The sequence below is a fragment of the Camelus ferus genome, chromosome 26 (genome assembly GCF_009834535.1).
Source record: "Camelus ferus isolate YT-003-E chromosome 26, BCGSAC_Cfer_1.0, whole genome shotgun sequence".
Taxonomy (NCBI): Eukaryota; Metazoa; Chordata; class Mammalia; order Artiodactyla; family Camelidae; genus Camelus; species Camelus ferus.
The window spans coordinates 18198851-18222656 of record NC_045721.1 but is presented as its reverse complement, the minus strand read 5'-3'; the positions used below and the strand labels follow the sequence as shown (position 1 = coordinate 18222656).

At 47.3% G+C, this 23806-nt stretch overlaps 1 protein-coding gene across 4 annotated transcripts in view; it reads right to left on the bottom strand.

Moving 5' to 3' along the window:
• The window catches only part of ENPP6 (ectonucleotide pyrophosphatase/phosphodiesterase 6), an 83248-nt gene that overhangs the window by 42707 nt on the left and 16735 nt on the right, over window positions 1-23806 (bottom strand). For 3 of the 4 annotated variants that reach the window (XM_032468807.1, XM_032468809.1, XM_032468810.1), the window contains exon 1: window positions 23097-23399. The exons of the other annotated variant lie outside the window; for it this stretch is intronic. In XM_032468807.1, the coding sequence (XP_032324698.1) occupies window positions 23097-23337 (241 nt within the window). In that variant the 5' untranslated portion in view covers window positions 23338-23399. Of the gene's footprint in view, window positions 1-23096; window positions 23400-23806 lie in introns of those variants that run through there. 4 annotated transcript variants of the gene reach the window in all.

The window sequence follows — 23806 nt, the reverse complement described above, 5'->3', positions numbered from 1 at the left end:
CTATAGAGGGGTGGCCAGGGTCCTGGGGAACCACTAGGAGACGGTGAAGCGGCCAGGCTTCCTGGCAGTGGGGAGCCATGTCCACCCAGCCTGCAGCCGCCCCAGGCTTGAAGAGCAAGGGGAGCGGGTGTGGCCAGCAGGGGGCCTGGAGGGTATCAGTACCCTGACCCCACTGTCCCCACAGTCCAGCTGGGGCACTGTGTGGAGGTCAGTCTTCTGGCGCTCCAGGCAGGCTGAAGAAGGGGGAAGAGTGCAGAGACAAGTAGAGAAAACCCAGCACAACCACCCAAGAAAATCATAAGATGTGGATTTCTAGAGAAATCACACTGACCACTTGGGTAGGGGTCCTTAACTAAATAGGGGCAACCACCTGTGCTCGAGGTCGCCGGCACAGTGAGTGTGTGTGGTCCCACACACACACACACCTCAGACACGGAAGGGACCTCAGCTGGCCTCCTGGTCTAGCCCTCCAGCCGTCAACTCAGAAGTAAGGAGTGACTGTCTGCATTTATACATATTAGCTGTAAGAGGGCTGAGCATTTGCTCACGGTCCCTGTGCTAATGAGCAGGGGGGTTGGGGTGCTGGAGGAGCAAAGAGAGCTCAAGCAGCGGGAACTTGGATCACTTCCCTTCCAGGGTGACACTTCCGGAACTTCTCACAGCTGCAGTGGATCTAGACATTCTAATTGTGCTCTGGAACACAAAACTATGCTGGTTTCAAGACAAGCCCTCCTGCCTTTTTTTTTTTTAAACCATTTATTTATGTCTCTAAACACACACGCAGAGAAGCAACTACATGGAGGATTGTATCACTAAACACTCAGGCTCCACAGCCAATGAGGAACTTCTCTATCATACAAGAGCTTTCTTAATTCGCTTTTGCAAGGTCACGTTAATCTTTAACTTCTGAAGCCATCTGTTGTGTTTTTCTGACATCCACCTGTGTTTCCATTAGGTGAATGTGCCTCTGTCTACTAGACAGCAAAAGAGCCGACTGAAAAGTGAGAAACGAAGTCATATTTTAGGCACATCAGTTTAGCCAGAACATGGAGATATAAATACAGGTTACAAAATATGAAAAAGGATGTTGGAGATGAGCCTTTTAGAACATACACATTTTCACCCAGAGGCAGCACTCCGGTGAGTTCTGAGTCCAGAGTTGCAGGCAGGCCTCTGGGGCCACCTGCCGGGAGTTACAACAAGGTGTGCCGGGCACACTGAACCAGGGTGCGGGCAGCCCGTCCCTCTCTGGGAGGTGATGCGGGCAGTGGAGAGATGACAGGCATGTGGCCAGACAGACTAGAGCTGGGGTTTCGGGGGTCTTCCTCCTTTCTAGCTGTGGGAGTTGAGGGTACTCTTTAACTTCTTGCAGCCTCATTTTTCCATCTCTAAAATGGGAATAATAGTACTTCCCTGGCTGGACTGTGCTGAGCATTAAAGATGAAAATAGTTAACACGTATGTAAGGCTTACTGTGTGCCAAGGGTTGTTCTAAGTTGATCTGTTATGGATTGAATCGTGTCTTCCCAAAAAGGCCATGTTGAAGTCCTTAACCTCCAGCACTGCAGAATGCGACCTTATTTGGAAATTGAGTCTTTATAGAGAGATCAAGTTAAAACGAGGCCATAGAGTGGACCCTAATCCAACACTGATGTCCTTATAAAACGGGAAGTTTGGACCCAGAGGCAGACACGCACAGAGGGAAGATGATTTGAAACGCGGGGAGAAGGTGGCCATCTACAGGCCAAGGGACGCCTGGGGCTCCAGCAGCTGGGAGAGGCAAGGAAGGATCCTCCTCTAGAGCCTTCAGAGGGAGCGCGACCCCGCCCACACGCTGGTTTCTGACTTCCAGCCTCCAGAGCTGAGAGACGGTAACAGTGTGTGGTTCTAAGTCACCTGATTTGTGGTACTTACAGCAGCCTCAGGAGACTGACACATTTCACCTTCACAAGTCCCTTAGGGGACAAGCACTCTCGGTAGCCCCCCTTTGCAGGTAAAGTAAGCGAGGCCCAGAGAGACAGCTGAATTCTCAGCAGAGCCAGGACTCCACCGAGGGAGCCTGGACCCCGAGTCCTTGCTCTTAACCACCACGGCCCACCAACCCCGGGTCACCAGTGTGTGACGGAGCACCTGGTACAATTCGCAGCCACAACAAGCCCACAGAAAGGGAGCCACTGCCGGTGCTGTGTCTGCTACTGTGCCATCTGGGGAGCTTCCGCCCTCAAGGACAGGGGACTTCAGGGTTTCCATCTTATTTAGTCTTCAAGATAACTCTCAAAGACAGATAATATTGTCCTCATGTTGCAGATGGGAGAATTAAGTCTCAAAGTGGCCGAGTGACGAGGCTCGGGCCACGCAGCTGGCCAGAGGGCAGAGCTCTAGCTCCAAGCCAGGTCCCACCGGCCTAGCGCCCGTACCCCTCCCAGCAGCCGCGCCCCTCCCTCCAGCCACCAGGCTGCTCATCAGCCCGCCAGGGCTCGGTCATCTCAGTGGAAACGGCCCCATGATCCAGGACTGCTTCTGAGACTCGCACTCAGGGAACCGCACGGAGGTACGCGGGTCTCCAGGAAGCCAGAAGCCCCCGTGTCTTGCAGCTGGTTATCGCACATGGGTTTGCCATAAATCTCTCTAAAGGAGGGAAGGCTGCCAGACAGGGGAGACTGACAAGGCAGCCAGGAATCTTACCTCCCCTCTCCCTCTGGAAGGAGTCCAGCTGTGGAAGGAGAGGCTCCCAAAGGACTGAAATCTGGGGGCCTCAAGTTAATGGTGCATTTTAGAGCTTGAACGTATGTACATACATCACCTCAAGCTGACCCGGCTCCAAGCAGTGACTATATACCCGATTCAGGGCCAGGCAACCTGAGGATATTACATAAGTCAGACTTTCCCACCACTAGCCTCCTCTCTGCACTTTGCCTTTAGCATTTGGAGGGTCTAAAGATGAGTTGAGACCCTGTTTAGACTAGTGAATTTTCAAATAACTATATGATACCAAAGAGACCTGGAAGAATTAACAGTGCATTGCTCGAAGTACCTACCTAACATACAAATCGAAATCTGCTTTACAGGGAAATACAACTTACTTTCTTAACTTGTTCAAAGACAGAATTTGGTATGTTAAAGCAGCGGTTTCAAATGAAATATGCAAGATCAAGTTGAAAGAAAAGTTCACAATCTGCACATCTTTAAATGCAACTACTGATGTATGCGCCAGACACAGTCCTGATGAAGTCTGAGTCACAAATATTGCAAGACCGAGATAACAGGCTTTGATTATGGTGTGAAGTGTAGGGCCTGCAGCAAAAATAACCCCAAAATGTTAAAAGGGGAGTTATTTTTGATTAGAGACATTCATGCTCATAGTTTCGAAGTCACTAGACTCAAAAGGATGCACTGTTTTATCTTCCTAGAGTGCTCTAGCTTGGTGCAAGTATTTAATAACCAGAATACAGGGACAGAAACAAAAATTATTTTCCTGCATAAAGACAAAAATGTAAGTTCGGGCGTTTTTGTTTTAAACACCCTTTATTTTGGAAAAGCTAATTTGTATCAAAGCGCAAAGAAATTTCCAGACAATTTAATCTATCCTCACCGTGCAAAGCTGGAAAAGAGCTTGAATTAATTACCGCATTTAAGATGGAATCTCTTCTGAGACACAGTCCCATTTTACTGAGTACTTCTAGAGACTTCTAAAGACGGCGGGTGTTTGGAGGGGAAACTCCTTACTCTTGGCTCTTGTGCTTCCACACATGAGAGAAATGCAGTCAATACCTCGATCCTGAAGCTTTGCCAGCTCTCCCTGGTGATGAAGTGTCCGTCTCCTCCCCACCCACTGAGCCACCCTCCTCTCCCCCAGTGACCGCAGATCGGCCACATGCCTCACACAACTGGGAGTGGTTACTCAGGCATGCAACAGGCTGCAGCTCCCTCCCACCCTGTCTGCCTGCAGGGGGTTGGGAGGCCCCTCCCCATAAATTCAGCCAGGACAGGAGTCCTCCTTGTGCCGGGGCAGGGGGTTGCTCTGGTTTTCCAGCCATTCCACCTGTGACTAGGGCAGGGGCGATAGATAAGGATGGAGTTCAATTCTGTTAAAAAAAAAAGGGGGGGGGAGCACATTTAGGTCTTAGATCCAAGCCATATTCTCCAATGCATCTTTTCAATTGATGTAGAACCTGGGATGGTTGGTGGGTGATCAACAACAGGTACCAGATAAAAATATCAACCATTAATGCCAGGAATTGATAAAGAATGATCAAATTCAGCTATTCAAGAGTGTGAGATAACCAGTAACCTTAATGGCTGAATCTAGTGTGAACCAATCAATCTATAAAAAACAAACAAATCTAAACCTATGTGTGAGGTGTGATGCTGGCCCATCCAAGTTCATTGCCTTGGGTCAGGTGTGGCCACAGAGGAGTGAGACCAGCCTCCCACATCATGGGAGGAAAAAATAGTTTAGGTCGTGGTTTTAGCCGCAGCTTATCTGCTCCGATCAATGAGCACCAGCGATCAGTATATAAACACTTGGTGTTTGGAGCTGACACTGTACATCGCCTAATGATTAGTGTGCATAATTCTCCTTGGGTGCTCTTAGCATATCTAAATGTACTGAAAGATACTCTACCTTAGGAATGAAAGAGTAACTCAGACGAGCAATTTCATCACTTGGCTAGGTGTGAGAAGTATCTTTCTGATGTACTGATATTTCCCACTCCAAACAGTAAGACATCACTGGAACAGGGAGCTTTTCGAGTTAAAAATAGAAGCATCAGGCAGGATGAAAACTGGCAGCAACTGAGGACCCATGAGAAGCATGTGGCCTAGTGGGAAGTGTTTTGGATCCCAATGGACCTGTCTGTCCCTGTCCTGGGATCTCACACAAGTCACTTAACTCCAGTGAGCCTCAGCTTTCTCATCTGAAAAATGGAAATAATCATCCCTTCAGCCAGAGTTAATTTGGGTTAACTTTAGCACGGTGTCTGGCACATAGCAGGCATTTGGTAAATGCACATCACCTAAATCCCCCGTTAAAGGGCAACCCTATCAAACAGCACGCAGGGGTCTGTGGCTTCTGGGAGGGATGAAGCTGGACAGCCTATTTATTACCTCGTATTTACACATCATCTCCTGAAGCAGACACTCAAATTCACTTGAAGGGAAAAAAAATATTACCACTCATTACCATTGCTCAGGAAGCTTTGCAAGGGGTGAATCCCAAATTCAGAAACTATAACCACGGGGTTCATGATGGCCGGGAAAGCGCCTCCCCTGCGCCTAGGAAATGCCTGGCCCGACACTGCCCTCTACTGGCGGTCACGATGCTCTCCACCACTTGCAGCCTCACCCAGGGTCGTGCTGGGTGGGAGTCGCGCGCGCGTATGGCAGCCTCGTATTTCGTCCTGGCATCTCACGATGTGAAGGCGCCCCAGGATTCCTAGAGCTCCCTGTGAAATACTAAACACGCCCAGGGCAGTCCCCTTAGTCGCAAACATGGACCGCACAACCTGCGGAAGGAGGAGGGATTCCCTAGTCTGGATTTGACTCATTTTTAAGTATCTGTTTTGTTTCCACGTCCTCATCCCCATCTTCCACCTCTGTCCTAATCCTGGTTTCGTTTCACTTTTCTCTTCAGGATTTTTGCTTCTGTATGGTGTTCATTATCCTTGACCTCAGCCCTTTATCTCCTTCGTTCTCTTCTCTTTAGGTGAAGGTCAGTGAGGGATCTTATTTACCCCAATTTGTGATGGTCAGTGTGGGGGACATTCAAGGTCTCTGGCATCCTTTGTTCTTCAGGAGCAGCTACTCCTGCCCCTTGACAAATTCCTTCCCCCCACCTCACCCCACCCCAACGTGGTCCATTCAGGAGCTTATAGGACACCACCTTCCCAGCTGTGGTGAGTGGGCATCCATCCCAACCTGTGCCAGTTAGGGTGCCCACCCCTGGACACAGTGCCAGCTGCTCCAGGATCCAGGCTGAGCTGTCAGAGCTGTGCCCCGGCACTCATGCTGGGAGACCTCACTCCTTTGGTGGCCAGGCTGGGCAGACACATCCCCAGCATGTGAAGACACGCTCCCCAGGCTGCAGCAGGAGCGAGTGCGGGGTGCGGGCAGGGAGCAGCCGAGATGCAGCTGGGGAGCCAGGCCTGGCAGGGTTGCACCCTTACTTAGTTCTGCTCCCCGCTCCCCACCATGTCTCTGGTTGCAGGGGCTCCAGAGCGTTCTCTTTGCCGAGTTGCAGGCTTGGGCTTCAGCCTCCTTTACCTTTCCCGGGACTCAGCTCCCTGCAGCCTGCACACAGGCCACGCTGCACCCCACCCCCAGCACCGCCCTCACCATGCCTGGCCCCGCCCGGGGCTGTGCAGAACCTCTTGAGGAGGAGGCCCAGGACCTGGTGGTGCACGGCTCCTGAGCACCAGACTTTGGTGGCCTCCCTTCGTTCCTTCCTCCAAAGCCACCTCACCCACAGCAGATCCCACACATCAGCTTGTTTTATGGTCTAAGTCTAGGCTTACCCCTTCTGAAGAGCTTAGATACAACTTTAAACTTCTCTATTGTGGACATTTTCAAATGTTCAAAACGGTGTGATAAACAACAACAGAGAACATTCTGCCCTGGTTTCGTGTGTTTTCCTTCCCCCACTGGAATATTTGTAAAGCAAATTCCAGACATAATATCTTAAATCTTAAACACTTCTGTGCCTATCTCTCATACTGAAGAATTTTTCCAAAAAAAATGACACTATTGTTTCACACCCAACAGAATGAATGATAATTCTTCATTATCGTCTACTACCCAGTTCATGTTCAGTTTTTCCTGATTATCCCAAAAACGTCCCGGAGCAGTTGGTTTCTTTGAATCAGGGTTCTAACAAGCCTCAGATCATGTATTTGGTTATGATTCTTAGTCTCGTTTAACCTATAAGAGTTCTCCTCTGTTTTGTTTGTTTATTATTTATTCTCCGTTTATTGATGGAAAACTGGGCCTTCTGTCCTGAAAATGTCTCATATTCTGGATGTGGCCGATTTTAGCATTATGGTGTTATTAATGTGTTCCTTTAGCTCCTGTATTTCTTGTAATCTACAAGTTTGATCTAGAAGTCTGATTAGATTCAGGTTTAATTTCTTTAAGGCAAGAATCCATTGTAGAAGGTGCTGAGTACTTGCTCCTGCATCACATCATGTGCTCATAATATCTGGTTGCCTCACTTTCTGTTTAGCTTGATCTGTGGGTTTTGATGGTGTCAGGCTAATCCATTGACTATAAAGTTTCCCGTCAACCTTCATCTTCTGGTTTTAGCAACCACTGATGATCATCACCTACATCTGTTCCTTTTGTAAGGATTGCAAAATTCCTCCCTTCCCAAGTGAAACTATTTTCTGGCAACAGGTTTTTTTTGGAATTTCTGTTTGGTGTGCATATCTCTTGCATTGAAGTGGGTGGATGTATCAGTTATCTACTGCTGTGTAACAAACAACCCCAAGCCTTCAATGGCTTAAAACAACAACAAGCATTTATTCCACTCACAAATCTGCAGTTTGAATGGAAATTGGAAGGGAAAGTTTTTCTCTGCTTTATGTGACATCAGCAAGGGGCAGCTCAGAGGCTGGGGGTGACTAGCACCTGGGGGCTGGACTTATTTAATAAGGAAACTGATGCTGGCTGGGACTTGAGCTGGGGCTTTCAGCATGCTATAAAACACGTGTCTCCTCCACGTGGCTGCTTATCTTTCTCAAAGCATACTGGTGGGCTTCCAAGGGCGAGCAACCCAAGAGAGCAAGGAGAAAATATTTGGTATTTGTATGACTCAGACCCATAGGTCACATAGCATCACTTCTGTTGTACTCTACTGGTGAAAGCTGTCCCAAAGGCCCATCGAGGTTCAAAAAGAAAGGACACTAGAAAATGTCTTAGAGACATTCTGGTAGAATACTCATTTCCAGAGTATTATTTTCAAGGCACAATGTTAGGTACTGTGAAAAGCACAAGATTAAGTAGGACCTGCTCCTACTCCTATAAGGGCCTTACAGTACAATACTGGCCATAGGACAAGTATGAAAAATGTCACCCAAAGCTGATGTGAACCTCAAGGGAAAAGCCTGTGGGAACAACCCTACCAATGTGACAGCCACGTGGTCTCAGGGGGCCACATAGGGAAGGCTGCTGTGAGCCTCTTCTAGAATAGTGCCCACACCTCAGACACTCTGCACTCACCACCCTATCCCAACTACATGACTCCTTGTCCTAATTTGGATGAAAAAAAAATGTAGTATTCTTGCCAGAAAAGGTTAACTTGAATCTAACCATGAAGAAAAGTCAGACAAATCTAAAATGCAGCCAGTTTACCGGATAACTATCTGGGGTTTTCAAGAATGTCAACAAGGTGGAAGTCCAAACAAAACAAAAAGGCGAGGATATCACTCTTAAGAGAGAGCAAAGAAGCATGGCAACCAAATGGCCTGCTTGAATCTTGATTAGATTTTTTTATTTCAGAAAAGGTTATAAAGGATTTTTTTTTTTTTTGGCAATAGGGAAAATCTGAAAACAATATGGTCACATAGGAGAATATTCCATACACGCCACATAATTTAGCGGGTGAAGTGTCATGATGTTAGGAATTGGCTTTCAACTGGTTCAGCAAAAACAAAAACCAAAACAAAACAGAAACCTGTATTTCTCAAGTGAGAATAAAGCAAACGTGCCACATGTTAACAGAGAATCACAGAACACAGATACTCACAATGCTATTTCAATGTTTCTGTAGCTTTGAGTTTTTTTTATTATAAAAACTTGGAGGATATCCACATGATGGAATACTATTCAGCAATAAGAAGGAACAAACACAGGACACAGGACCACATATGGAATGAGTCCATTTATGTGAAATCATAAAAGGCAAGGCTAAAAAGACATAAAGCAGATTAGTGTTTGTCTGGGGCAGAGGTGGTAAAAAATGGGAATTAACAACAAATGTGCATGAGGGGTAAGACCTCATGAGGGATGAGACCACCAAGATGAGAAGAGAGAGCAAGCAAAGACCAGAGAACAGGCACCAAGCTCTTCTTGAAGCCCCAGTGTCAAGGAGTTGGCAAAAGGGAAGTCTGTGGAAGGTACTAGAAGGTGAGATTGAAAGGAGAGAGGAAACTCAGAAACCAATAAAGAGACCATCTCTAGAAGGCAGGAATGGTCAAAGATAAAATTCCACAGAGAGCGGCTGAAAGATGTCATTGGATCTTGCTGGTAGAAGGTCTTGGGTAGACTCAGGAAGGTCAGTTTGGCAGAAGGATGCCATCAGCAGTCAGGCTGCAGTTCATGCATTTGCCCACCTGGTCTGAGCTGGAGCCTCCTGAAGGCCCCCCTGCCTCCACCCACCCCCTGTTGCTCCCTTTTCCCTGCTCCAGTGGCCAGAGTGCGTTTCTCAGATGAAAGTTCTATCACACTGCTCCTCCACTCAAACCCTCCAAAGGCATTCCCTGCGCTCAGAATAAGACTCAGAGTCTACAGGACCTGCAAGGACCTAATGTGGCCTTGTGCCAGTTCATGTCCTTTGGGAGGGAGCCACTAAGACAAATAACTTATCAGACAGGCAGGAAATTTACTGGGGGCAGCACCTGTTACAGGCGAAGGGGAGAGGCAGGAGCGGGCAGGGAAGTCCCCCATTTGTGAAGGTCTGATATTTGTGAAAGGAGATGGGGAAGAAAGGACACCTGCGATCGTGAGACAGTTTGGCCAGATCGATAAGGGTCCTTCTGCCACAGTCGCCCATCAGAGGCATGACCCTGCTCCGTCAGCCTGGGAGAAGTGGGGCTTCGGCCCCGGCGCAGGGGTGGGCCCCACAAGGCAGCAGTGGAACCACAGGTCAACCAGACTCCCTGCAGCAGGACATCTGAGCCGGGCGAATGTGTGGCAGCCACGCCACTTGTCGGCTCTCAGACCCCATCTCCGCTCTCCCCACCCCTCACTTTGGCTGTGGCTACACCGGCTCCTTGCTGCCCCTCCAGTGTCCCAAGCCCGTGTGGCCACAGGGCTTTTACCCCAGCTGCTCCCCTTCTGGAACACTCTGTTCTCACGTATCTACACGGCCAGCCCCTTACTCACTTTAGGGCTCGGCTCTGATTCCATCTGATCAGAAAGGCATTTCCAGGCCCTTCCATATACAACAGCGTTCTCATCATTCTTGGTGCCCTTAACCTTCCTTAACCTTTTCCATAGAATTTTTTAACTACTTGACATTATTTACATCTATTTGTTTGTGGCACTTCACAGGAACATAAGCGCCGGGCCCACTGATAAGGTCACTTTTCATTTTATTTGTCTCCATGTGTGATGGAAGAGGTACTGATTGCCATGCAGAAGTCACCCTCTGGCCTTATTAATACTTTGACTTAAAACCGAAAGATCTAGAAAGATTGATAGGAATCAACATGACAGGTAAGGTGATTAAGCTAGTAAATGTATTTCCCACTCTTTTGAAAAATGTAATTTCCTGGATTTTCCATTTGTGACCCACCAGGGTGGCCACCTGGCCCGTCAGGCTTGTTTCAGAGGCCGGGAGCCCAGCAGCTCTGTGTGCCCCGCAGGCCGCCAGGCCCGGCGCCGGCAAGTGGATGGGACTTGGTATCATAAACAGTTCCTCATGGCTCCGCTCTTCCCCGCCGCCCTCCTTTCCCGGCTGCGGCTCTATGTGAGCCTTACCCCTGTCAAGCCAGAGGGGGATGGAGCCCATTAGATATTTCCCCCAAAGAATTAAACTGTTCCTCAGGGAAACTGGTAGTGAAGGATGTGATTTTAAATAGAAATTTCTGGCCTAGGTTTCTGATCCCCCAAATCCTCCGTCAAGCCAGGCCATTTTCCCTCTTTTTAGAATTATAGCGCTGAGTGCTAACAGGGTGAGGGATGTGGGTAAAGACTGCGCTCGTGCTTTGGGAAGTCAGCGTCTGGCCGTGTGTCTTCAAGCTCACCACAGGGCAGTGCTAGCTGGGTTCATGGCGACAGCAGTTGGCACAGATCAAATACTGTCTCTCCTCCGACCAGAGCCCCGGTGAGAAGGTCTCGGGGAAGCAGGCCAGAGGCGTCACGACGGCAGCTCAGGAAGAGGACCTCGCCACAGCACTTGAATCTACCCCTAGGAGCCCTCGACCTTCTCATTTTCTCAGAAAAGAAACTTGAATCCAGAAAGCCTTTGAGGCCACAGGGTTAGGAACCACCACAGCTGGACTCGAACCCGTGTATCCTGCTTCTAATCCATCTCTCTTCTCGCACAGATCTCGTCAGGAGACGGAGAAGAAGCGACCAAGTCAAGGCCCAGGATCAGCCCATGAACGTGGAGAGGAAGGGGACCCGTGTGCGGGGAGAAGGGCTTGCCTTTGGCCCTGACCTGAAAACCTATGAAATACGGCTAAGTCAAATACAAGGTAATCTGGTTTTGGCAGAAGCACAGCCTTTTTATTTCACATTATTAAGAAATTCATATTCTCCTGCTGACCACGAAACCACCTGGAGGTGGGGGCCGAGTAAATCGGATACCGTCTACCTCACACCATGTTGCCCAAGGGAACCGCTGTTTCTGAGAACTTTTCCAGACTCTCGGTTATAAATGGCTTCAACTCCCAAACCTAAAATCTCTGGGGAATACAACTGAAGTTGTTTTAAACCACCAGAGCATTGGCTTACTCACCAATTTGGAATTTAGTGAAAAGGTAAACCATAGGAGTTTTAAATTGGGTGTCTACTTACCTCTTAAAATATTTGACGGAGCTTGCAAAATACTTAATTATACCCATTTCTGCTTTGTATTCCTAAAAGCCAGCCCGGGTTGGGTGTGGACCGGCGCTGGGGAGGAGAGAGGCGTAGGGCTGTGTCTGAGGCCATCTTTGCCATGTCCACTTGGATTTTTCATCTGCTCTGAACTAAAAATGTCCCCCTTGATGGACTGGCAGTGGGAACTGGCTTTCTGTAAGGAGTTGGGGGTGGAATGGGGCAGACAATAGCTTAAAAGGAAACTGGCTGAGTATTTAGGATAAAGCAGTTCCCAGGTAATTTTAAAACACATACAGAGGGACACCTATTGAGTTCCTACTAAGTGTCAGGAAGCATGAGACACTTGAGTGGGATGTAGGGACCTGCCCTCACTGGGACCACCATGCCCTCCCAGACCCAGAGCCAAGTGTAATTAGAAGCGGCTAGTCCAGAGCAGCACCTCAGTGGCCTGGGTCAGTGTCCCAGATGTGACTTATCAGAGAGGCCTGTGGAAGCCATTCCTCACAACTGTTCAGCCTTGGCCGTTTGGGATGAGTAGCCAAGTGTGTGAGGTTGAATCCTCTCTTTCATACTCAACCCAGAAGCGTTTATTGTTCGTATTGTCCATTGAGATGCACAAAGGAGGGCTAAAACATAGCTGTCCGTGAGGTTGCTCAGTCTGGAGGAAGCCTGGACAGGCGGGGACACATGCACTATGGAGTCTTGTGTGCGGGCACATGTCATGTGCGTGGTGCAGCCACCACGTCACTGTCTGTGAGACAGACACTTAGATGGCTGCACTAGCACGGTGCTGTTCTGGGAGCTACTTCCTTGAAAGCAGGAAGTCAGGGCAGGAGCACAGGGTTTTGTGCTCACAGTTCTGCCTCCTTGGGGCTCTGCGAGCTTGAACAAGTAATTTAATATCTCACAGCCTCGGTTTCCTCTTCTATAAAACGGGGATAACCATGCCTAGCTTACAGGGTTTTCTGAGGATTGGTTGAAATAGCATTTGAAAGCACCCAGCACTATGCGCTGTAGACACAGAGACACAGAAATACTGTAGATGTTTGGCAAATGTACACTCTGTTCCCTCTTGACTAAATCTGGCTGCTCGTAGCAAAGGAGGACAATAGGAGTGCTGCAGAGATACAGGCCTCCATTGTCTTCACGGATTCTGACTCTACCAACCAGAGGCAGTGTGGTAAAAGTGATGAGTGATGGTGGGGGTGGGGGCAGAAGTCCTCAGTTCTGGTCCTGATTTACTCACCTCCCGGCTAGGTGACCTCACCCAAACTGCTCACCCTCTCTAGACTTGAGTTTTCTCCCCTGCAGAATTCCCTTCCATAATTCCCAAGGTGATGATAAAGGTCAGCTGAAGATCTCAAGATTAGAAAGGAAGAAGTAACTGTCTTTATTTGCAGGAAACATGGTCTTGTATATTCTTGCCATGTGGAGAAGTCTAGGGAACCCACAAAACACTATTAGAACAATTCAGCAAGGTAGCAAGATGCAGGACCAACACCTCCAGATCAACTGTGTTTTCATATGCTGCAAAATGAAATTAAGAAAGTAATGTGGTGGCTCACAGCAAAAGAGAATGTGACAATGAATGTATGTATGTTCATGTATAACTGAAAAATTGTGCTGTACACCGGAATTTGACACAACATTGTAAAATGACTATAACTCAATAAAAAAGTTTATACATATATATAAAAAGTAATGTCATTCACAACAACATCCAAAAGAATAAAATGCTTAGAAATATTTTGAAAAGAAGCGCCAGACTTGTGCACTGAAGCTTACAAAAGCACTGTGGAAAGAATCTGGAACCTGAATAAATGGGCATTTCATGTTTATGGATCAAAAGACTTAATACTGTTGAGTTGGCAAAACTTCCTAAATTGTTCTATAGATTCAACACAACCTCTATCAAAATCCTAGCTGGTTTTTTTTTCCCCCAGAAGTTGAAAAGCTCATACTAAAACTCATTTGGAAATACAAGTGACTCAAAACAGTCAAAACAATCTTCAAAAAGAAGTACAAAGTGAGAAGACTTAGGCATCCTGATTTCAAAACTTACTACAAAGCCACAGCAATCATGACAGTGTGGCCCTGGTATTAGGATGGACACATGAAGTAAAACTGAGAGCCCAGGAGTAAATTCTAACATGTGAAGTCTGATGATTTTCTACAAAAATATTAAGAAAATTCAGTGGGAAAGGAACAGGTTTTTTTCAACAAAAGATGCTAGAGCAACTACCTCACACCATACACAAAAATTAGCTCAAAATGTATCACAGACCTAAATGTAAGAACTAAAAGTACAAAACTCTCAGAAGAAAACACAGGAGTAAATCTTCATGATGTTGGATGAGGCAATTATTTCTTAGATATGACACAAAAAGTATAAAAAGAAAAGACTGATAGGAGCTCATCAGTATTAAATGCTTTTGCACTTCCAGACACTTCAAGAGAGAGAAAAGACAACCCACCACCTGGGAGAAAAGTGTTTGCAAATCATAGATCCATATGAAATATCTATCCAAAATGTACATTTAAAAATTCCTGAAACTAATAATAAAAAGGCAAATAACCCAATTTTAAAAAATGGATAATAGAGCTTGAATAGATTTTCCCAAAAAGTTATCAAATAGCCAATACACACGTGATGTTAAGCATCTTAGTCATTAGGGAAACACAAGTCAAAATCACAATGAAAAAGCTCATCACACCCACTAGAATGACAATAGTGAAAAAGGAAAGCCAATGACGAGTGTCCTTGTGGACGTAGAAAAATGGGAAACTTCATATATTGGGAATGTAAAATGGCGCAGCCATTTTGAAACACAGTTTGGCAACTTCTCATCATGTTAAATATAGAATTACATGATCCAGCATTTCCACTCCTAGGTATCCCCTGGGCGTAAATGACAACATATGTCCACACAAAGACTCGCACATGAACGTTCATAGCAGTGTTATTCACAATAGCTGAAAAGTGGAAACGACCCAGATGTTCGTCAGCTGGTGAAGATTCCACACAATGGAAACCTTCTTACCAGTGAAAACGAATAATGTGCTGATGCAACATGGATGAACCTCCAAAGCATGATGCTGAGTGAAAGCAGCCATACACAAAAGAACACAGATTCTGTGTTTCCATTTATAGGAAATGTCCAGAAAAAGGCAAATCTCTAGAGAAAGAAAGTAGATTAGTGATCACCCAAAGGCTGGCGGTGAAAATGGAGAGAAACTAGAGGGCACAAGTTTTCTTTTTGGAGTGATGGAAATAGTCTAAACTTACATTGTGGTGACAGCTGCACACCTCTGTAAATATACTAAAAGTCAGGGAACTGTATACTTACAATGGATAGATTTTATGATGTGTAAATTATACCTCAGCAACTCTGTTTATCAATTTTAAAAGATCAACTGACATCACAACTATATAGATCCACATATAGGTCCTAATTAGTGTGTGGAAACTAAGTTAGATCCTCCAGATTCCCAGCTACACAGCCAAATACCAGCCCCCAAATCCTCCAAATGCAGGCTTTACCTGCAAAGCCTTGTCCCTCCTTTCCGTCTCCCTGTTGGTCTCCAAAACCTGCTGCTCCACGCAGATTCCCTTTTTTGTTTCTTTTCTTATAATTTTTCTGTTTGATAATACTGTCCATCTCCTGTAAAAACTTTGTCTCTCCTTGATTAGTCTGACCTTGTTTGACCCCTGGTTTTCATTTCAGGTCTTTGCTAGAATGGTCTGTGATAGGTCTTTATCTCTTGTCTCCTTTGGTGTCTCTTCTTCTACATCGTGTTCCCCAAATGGACGAAGGCCCCCCAAGTTTTCATTCTGACTCCTTTCTCTTCTCTCCACACAACCCTCCCAAGAAGCCTCACCTACTCTTGTAATCCCCCCGTATCTGAGGACGACTCTGAAATCTGTATCTCCAGGCCTTCAAGGCTAGAAAAGAAATCACTGCCCAGATGTCTTGCAAGTGCCCAAAGTGTAAGTCTTAGATATCGTTTTGAGATATATTATTGAAAAATTAGTCAGTTCTCTTTTACACTGACGAATGCATACTAGAATGGACTATGAAAGTCGCCCACAGAAATGTTCAGGGAGGGGTGTCATGGTTTGGGATGAGGCCAGCTGGCCAGGCTTCAGGGGAATGGCCAGACTGGGAGTAAGCAGAACCTGGAATCAGATCCACCCACACAGCCCAGCAAACCAGGACGGCCTTGGGTGCTGGGAAGTCCCGGATGACAGGCTGAAGGTGGCAACGGCACTCCCTCAGACTCTGGGGATGGAGGAGAGGACTTAGAGGCCGACGGGGTACGGCCAGAGGAGCCCAGGAGCCAGTGAGACTGAAACCGAGCTTGGCAGTGGAGCCTCAGCAGATGAGGCTCGGCAACAAAATTCCAGAACCTTGAAGAAAGAGAAACAGTACAAGGCTTCCGCCCTGGGGTCGAACAGGCTGGGATGCTCAGCTGCAGACGTTTACATGAGTGCTCACCATGACCCCACTTGCCCTCCTGCTCCAGACCCGGCATCACGGAAGCACTCACTCTTGAGGCAGGTGCCGGGGGAAGTCACCTCATCGCGGGGTAAAGTCTGGGCAGTATCTCTGCCCAAAAGCCTGCTTACAACTTCAGCCCGGGCAGCCCTTTGTCCAGGTGAGTCTGCCCACACCTGGTTCCACGACCTGTCTGTCAAACCCTCTCTCCTGGCTACGGAAAGGGCTGAAGACGGGGTGGGTGGTGATCAAGCACAATATCCAGCAAGAGCCAAAAGCTACACACAGGACCCAGAGGAGCCCCAGACCTGCCCCAGGTCCTCGCCCGGGAGACCGTGGACACAATGGCCCCATTCACGGACCGGGACTCTGAAACATGAGTAGGTGCTGTTTAAAGTGTCTCTGAAATAAATGTTAACATGCTGACTCAGGCTCCCTCCAAATCCATTTTAAATGTTCTTTAACCCATTTCAGGCGCAGCATTCTGGAGGAAGCAGGTCCCGAGAGCAGCGTGGTCCAACCAAACCCCCAGAAGCCTTGGCAGGAGGCACCTGGTCCTATCAATCAGCGGTGGAGTGGGGGGACGTGAGACCAGGGAGAGACCAGCCATGGTTTGGAGACCACAGTGGCTCCGTGCGGGGGAACCTTCTGGAAAATGCTTTGCTGTTATTATAATCAAAAGCTTTCACCACGTGTTTAGCTTTGCCCACTACCCTCACTGTTCCCTTCCAGGAGCGGGTCTCCAGCAGCTGAACGCCATGTAACAAGAACACCCTCTCATGGTCATGGAAGCCAAGAGAAACATATTTTCTGAAAAGTGGCACTTCAGTGTAGAGAGGCCCGTTGATGGGAGCTGAAATAATGATGTGCCAGGAGAGAGTATTTTTCTGACCTCTTGGAACACTTTTTTCTCCGAGCTTGAGCCGGTGAGGGGTCTTCACAGCTTCTGCTGCCCGACACCTCACCTACCCAGCCTGCTTCTGTAGGCGGTTTAATCAGGACCCATGACACACACTGGAGTTTTAAGTGGAAACGTGAAAAGATGTTGCTAGATGTCCCTGGGAAGTCAATGACAAAAGTTAGACAAAAGTTCATGCAGATGAGAAGGCAGATTTAATTGTGTGTTTGTGTTAATTGTGTATTCCCTCTACCAGCTGTAGGGCAGGCAAAGAGATAAGAAGTACATTTAGTGGGGTCCACTGGGACCCACAGGAGCAATTTCTCTCCTTGACTCCCATGATTATTCTACATGTTTCTGGAACTCTCCTTTCGGATACTGTCTTTGATCCCCTAAAGGGCGAACTCCCAGTGAGCGTCCTACTCCAACTTGAAAACTATTCTGTTGAAAATTTACAGCATCAAATAAACAGCCCTCCAAACTTTCCCATCTCTGCTCGTAGAAGCCCCAGACTTCTGAATATCTTGCAGCCTTGGAATTGATTCAGATTCCCTTCCCTTCAGTTCTTCCCTATTCATTCGTCAGCCAATCAGCAAGTCCTGCCTCTAGGGCGCTCCCCAAGTTCAGCTCCTCACTTACAACCCATAATAAAGAAGAGATGCTGGAATGTTTGAAGTAGAAAAAAAGGGAAATGTGGAGCCTATTGGATTATCTTCTATTCAGCTTTCAAAGCCTTCTAACAATTGCATGTCTTTTCTTTTCTTATAAAATGCGACTAATATCCATTCGGTGCCTGTGACACAAGGCACACGTGTTACAGATAACTCCTCCCCCTCGATGGGAGGACTATACATCCTGAACTACTGGCATCAGGCTTGGCGATGTGATTTGCTCTGGCCAATGAAACGGGAGTGGATGTGACCTGTGCCGCCTCCGAGCAGAGCAGTTCAGCTTTATTACATTGTTCTGCTACTTTCCCTTCCCCTCTGCCATGTGAGAAGTGTGTCTCATTTAGAAGTTGCTTTTTCAGCCTGCGTCTCCAAATGAAGAGGAAATGGGGCAGTTAATCGTTCAAGTCCACGTAGGTGAGCGAAAAATAACCCTTAGCTGTGGTAAGCCTCTTATACAGCTTGTTACTGCAACACGATTTAGCCTAATCTTATTGATAAAGTGAGTAATTTTTATAATGGTGGTTTGACACAATGGTTCTCATCCTGTCCTCACCACAAGCCGATTGGGTAAGCTTTACTTTCTCCATTCCACTGATAAATAATATTAAAACTCAAAAGAACTTGCTCAAATTCTGCAAGTCAAAAAGTGAGAGAATAGATGAAATTAGATCTTCTGCAGTAAATCCATAACTCCTTCCACAGCACCATGTGTTGTACATTGAATTGTGTTCCATAAAAAGATGTGGTGAAGATTCTATCCCTTAGTACCTATGAGTGAGACTTTATTTAAAAACAAATCTTTGCAGATGTAATCAAGTTAAGACGAGGTTGAGAACACCAACATCACCGGTGCTCTTTTAAGAAGAGACACCCAGGGAGACTGTCGTGTGACAATGGAGGCAGAGGGAGTGACGCATCGATGTATCTGCAAAGCAAAACCACCAAGGATTGTTGGCAACACAAGAAAGCTAAGAGAACGGCATGGAACTGATTCTCCCCTGGAGCCCTGAGAGAGAGAGCATGGTCCCGCCGGCACCTTGATTATTTTAGGCCACTGCACTTGTGGTAATTTGTTACAGAAGCCCTAAGAAACCAAACACTGTTGACTACCTCAATTTCAGGGCACAAACCATTAGAAGTTCTCAGTAAGTAGGTTTGGGGATGGACGTGGTCTGTCCCAAAAAGCCTTCCTTCCTTCAACGGCTGCCCAGTGTCCCCGGCCTGTCAGCGTTAGGTTCCAAGAGCCGTCATAGCCAAGTCCCACAGCCCAGGTGGCGTGAACACGAGAACTTTATCTCCCCACGATCTGGAGGCTAGAAGTCCCAAATCCCCAAACCAAGGTGTCATCAGGGCTGGTCTTTCCTAAAGCCACTGCTCGTCAGCTTGCAGGTGGCCACCTTCTCCATGAGTCTTCGCGTGGTCTTTCTTCCATGCCCAGCTGTGTCCTCATCCCCTCTTATAAGGACATCAGTCATACCGGGTTAGAGCGCACCCTAATGATCTCACTGTAACTTAATCACCACTTCAAAGACCCTGTCTCCAAATGCAGTCACATTCCGTGGCACTGGGGTTAGGACTTCAACATACAGATTTGTGGGTTGCCCAAGGGGACACAATTCAGCCCATAAACCATTTCATGTTTCCAAACATCAAAGGAGCCTCTCATGAGCCTGGCCACTGAAGCACTCTGGAGTGGAGGCTGAGAACACAGGGGTGTTGCCAGCCCCATCCCTGGGCCCAACAGCAGGACCGCACAAAACGTGGCTCTCACTGCCCTCTCACAGTTGTTCGCGTGGTTCTGAACCATTTGCCTTGTTCGTGCTTTACTGCTGCCTCTGCCTCCTTGGCTTCGGCAGTCTCGGCTAGAATTAGGCTCTCTCTCAGGTCCTGCTGATGACTGCTGTTCTGGGTAAACTTCCTCCCAACACCCTCAGGCCTCTGATCCCCTGCTTTGACACAGCTCCCTCCTCATGGGTGACTTTCCTTTCAACCCTCTTGCTGCCACCAACCTTACAGTCAAAGCGTAAAACAGAACTGATAAGCGTATTCTGAGGTATATAAGATTACTAGGCATAAATGGTAATCAGTGCACCTAAATGACTGCTAATTGCTTTCATAAAGCAAAGCATAATTTCAGTTTTTTCCCCTCCTTGTTAGTTTAGGACTATCTGACATCAAAATAATAATCAACAAGATCCCTGAAAGCCTGAATGTTTTAATCATTATTATAATGCTTCTTCATCAGGATAAATTTTATTTGGAGAAGACAGAATCATCAAATTGGTGCCATGATGAAAAGTAAGGAGAGCCAGAGGACAGAGCATGATGGAGTGGCTGGAGGGTGGCCAGGGAAGGCGTACCCACTGCAGTGACTCCGGGGAAGAGATCTGAAAAAAGTGATGGAGCAAACCTTGGGTCTTTCTGGGGAAAAGCATTCCAGTCAAAGGGAACAGCAAGTTCAAGTGTCCTGGGATGGGACATGATCACTATTGGGATTCTGGTCACATCTGTCCCAATGCAAACACATTTTGAAGGAGAAAAAAAAAAAAAACAGCCACTGTGACTTCATGTCAATGACTAGGCTAGATGATTTCCAAGGTTCCTTACAAATCCTGTGACTGTTCCCTTCCCATCACCATCCACAGGGCTTCCCACAAAATTCTCCTCTCCAGAGAGTTGCAGTCATTTGCTTGATTTCTTAGATGTCAGCTTCCCTGGGGGTGCCAGTCCTAACTTTTTCTAAGTTCATGTCTGCATCGGGCAGCCCCAGAGACTCTGGCCTGACTAGGACCCAGAAGCCGAGGAGACTGAGGTTCAGCGCAGTGCGACGGCTTGCCTGAGGTCCTCCTGACCCTGCGAGGACCCCAACCGAGTTCTCCCAGCTCCAAGGCCAAGTTCTTTCCAATAACCCATCACCCCTCAATATGCAGAGAGAAGAACGCCAAACACTGCATGTCTTGGGGCACCGAGCCCCGTGAGGGGATCAGATCACAGTCTTCCGGGTGGATCTGAGGAGCCCTAAAACAGCACACCTTTTAGGACCAAAAGGATCTAGCACGCTCCTTTTGTTGGTTCATAAAACGCTCACATGCTTAAACCACAGTTAAGTACAATTCCCAACGGATATATCCTTCCTTGTATGAAAAAAGAGGAGTTTTTCAACTTCAGGCAGAAAAATAAGCATGGACATTGCGGGAAATAGTCTAAATGTAGCCCCGAGTCCGTTCCGGGGCAGTGGAGAGGACAGCAGCTTCTCGGCCGGGCATCTCCCGGCCCACAGGCCCGCCCCCAGCCTCCGGGTCCGCTCAGTAGGTGCGAGACACGTCATCCCCAGAGGCGTCTGCACATGAGCACGGGTCTCGCTGGACACATCCTGTGTACAATGCTGCTTCTACACAAGTGAAAAAGCCAACTAAGTACCGAGCAAGCTCTCAAATTAGATCATGCATTTTAGCATCTAAAACTATATTGGCGTAACATATATGGAGAGCTTGTGGCTTCAGACTTGGTTTGAAAGTGAAGGTGAGATCTTTGTCACACCTTCATGGGACCTCCTCTGTCCCATCATGGAAAGGGCCCGTCTGTAGTGACTGGACCAAGGAAAACACACACAGCCTGAAAAGAAAGTGTCTCTGTGTGACTAAGGCTTTGTGCAAATTAGTCCTTGTGCCGAAATCAGGAATGTGGGGATGAACAAAGGTCCGTGTCACTGGCTTGGTTTCTCCGGGGAGGCTGAAATGGTCCCTTTTTGCTCACTGGAGACTGACTTGCTTAAATGAATTTTGTTCATCTTCCACTGAGACTGAGCACCCTGCACGTGGCAGCTTGTGAATTGAGTCTCCCAGCAAAGCTGAAAGACAACTGGTGAGAGGGGAGGTCTGTGTGTGCGAAATGCCTTGCACAGAGCCGGAGTGGGGCTGTGACACACAGTAACATCTGTGTGTGGCCCAGCAGCCTGCAAACGGCTTCCCTGCAGGGGGAGAACCGTGCCAAGTGAGGACCAGGGCGCTCTTGTTCCTCCTCTTTATCTTAGGGATGCTGATGGTTGGTCTGTTGGGGGAGATTTTTTAAATGAACAAATAAATTCCTTGCTTGTATGCAGTCTGGACTTTTTTTTCCTCTCCATGCCTTCATTTCTAATTCTCCTAAGTATCTTTCCCTGTTAATTTGATGGCATTTTTATGTACACATGCACACGGTACCCAGGCATAAAGTCAGAGATAGCCATTTGTCTTCCCAGAATCCTTGGGCTTTGCTGTCCTGTGGAGATCCAGAGTGAGATACGAGACTTCTCAGCCCCTTCCTGTTAACATGATTTGCAGCATTTTCCCTCTGCTCAGAGCACATGGCTGAGATCTACACAAGCATCAATAACAGTGCATTCTTAACAGCCTCCCTGGACAGTTGGGTAAATTCTTTCTGAGCGCCTCTAGCTGGCCCTTACAAAGGTTAGCTGAGAAACAGACTAGAAGCTAGGAATCCCACTGTGTGAGCAGAAAGGATATTCTATTGCACAGATAGGGGATCAACTTCATGGAATCGCATTCGGCGTGCTGGCAATCCTAAGTGAAGGTCATCTTTAGGCAAAAACCAGCTTTTCCAAGCCCAGGCATGGTCTAGGTTATCCGGCGGGGGGGTTGGGTTTGGGGTTGGGGTTGGGGTTTTGTTTTGTTAACAGATGCTAGAAGTTAAAAATGGGAATCTGAGCTACCAATTTTTTTCTTTTCTATGTCATTTTATCTGGCTCAAAAAGGGCAAAAGAAGGAGCAAGTAGCATTGCTAAGTAATACTTCAGGTGATGGCCTGAAAATTTCCTCTGAGTCATCCAGGGTCCCACGTGTAACTTTCACAGTCTAGCACATGACAAATAAGCCAAAACACCTCCAGGATGACAGACGACTGCAGAGCAAAGGGACACAAGGAATCTGATCGAAACAAATGAAGACCTGTTGACCTTTTAAACTTGAACTGAGAAAACGCAGAGTTGGCTAGAATTTTTTATTTGTAAAACAAGTAACCACTTAAAAAATCATCTATTCACATAGTTCTCTGTTCTCTACACTGAGGACAGAAACAGGTCCTTGGGAAAACTTTGGAAAACAACACACCCATGAAAAAAATCCTCAGCCACAGACACACACTTCTCACTTATCTCTGGTGTCCCAAAGGATGAGGGAAACTTGAACTTTTAAATAAGACTTTAATGCCAGGTGCTAACTGTTCTTCTGGGACTCCAGCCCACCCCTGCCCACCTAGAAGACGATCCGGTACTCACCAGTCATGAGGGTGTAGTAATTGGGATAAGAGAGACTGGGGAAGTCTGGAGTCAAGTAATCCACTTTTACTCCCCTGCTCACGATCTCTTTGAAACCAGGCAGGGACTCCAGATTCTCATCACTGATGTAGTCTGAGCGAAAACCATCCAGCAGAAACACCAGGAGCTTCCGGCGGGCCGCGGCTGGCTGCGCCAGGCTGAGCACAAGGACCAGCAGGAGGGCCCCGAGCTGCACGGCCATGCTGCCAGGAGCGTGTCTGAGCCCGGCTGGCACAGCCGTCCCCTTGCAAAGACCGAGGATGGAGAATCTGTAGCTATTCTCTCTTCTAGGGGCTGGACCTTGACTGCTGGCCTTCCTGAGCCAAGTTCACTTTCAGAATTTAAAGGTACAGCACCCCCTTTTAGAATCCTCCATGTTCACCCTTTACTAGAAAGTCCAGAGACCGACTCCTTCAGAGAAGCCAGGTTCCCAAACCCAGAATTAACACAGAGGGGAGCAAGTGCAACCTTATTATCTGGTGAGAATGTTCCAGAAATATAAGTACCCACAGAGAGGTGGAATTTTAGAAGATGACAGGAGTCAACCCTAACTTTGCCGTTGGGCTAACCCAAGGGAGGAGCCAAGGAAAAGGGTAATCTTTTAATTTGCTGTTATCCACGGCTCTGCCCAATTTAAACTCTCTCACGGACGTTTCCACTTACAATTTAGT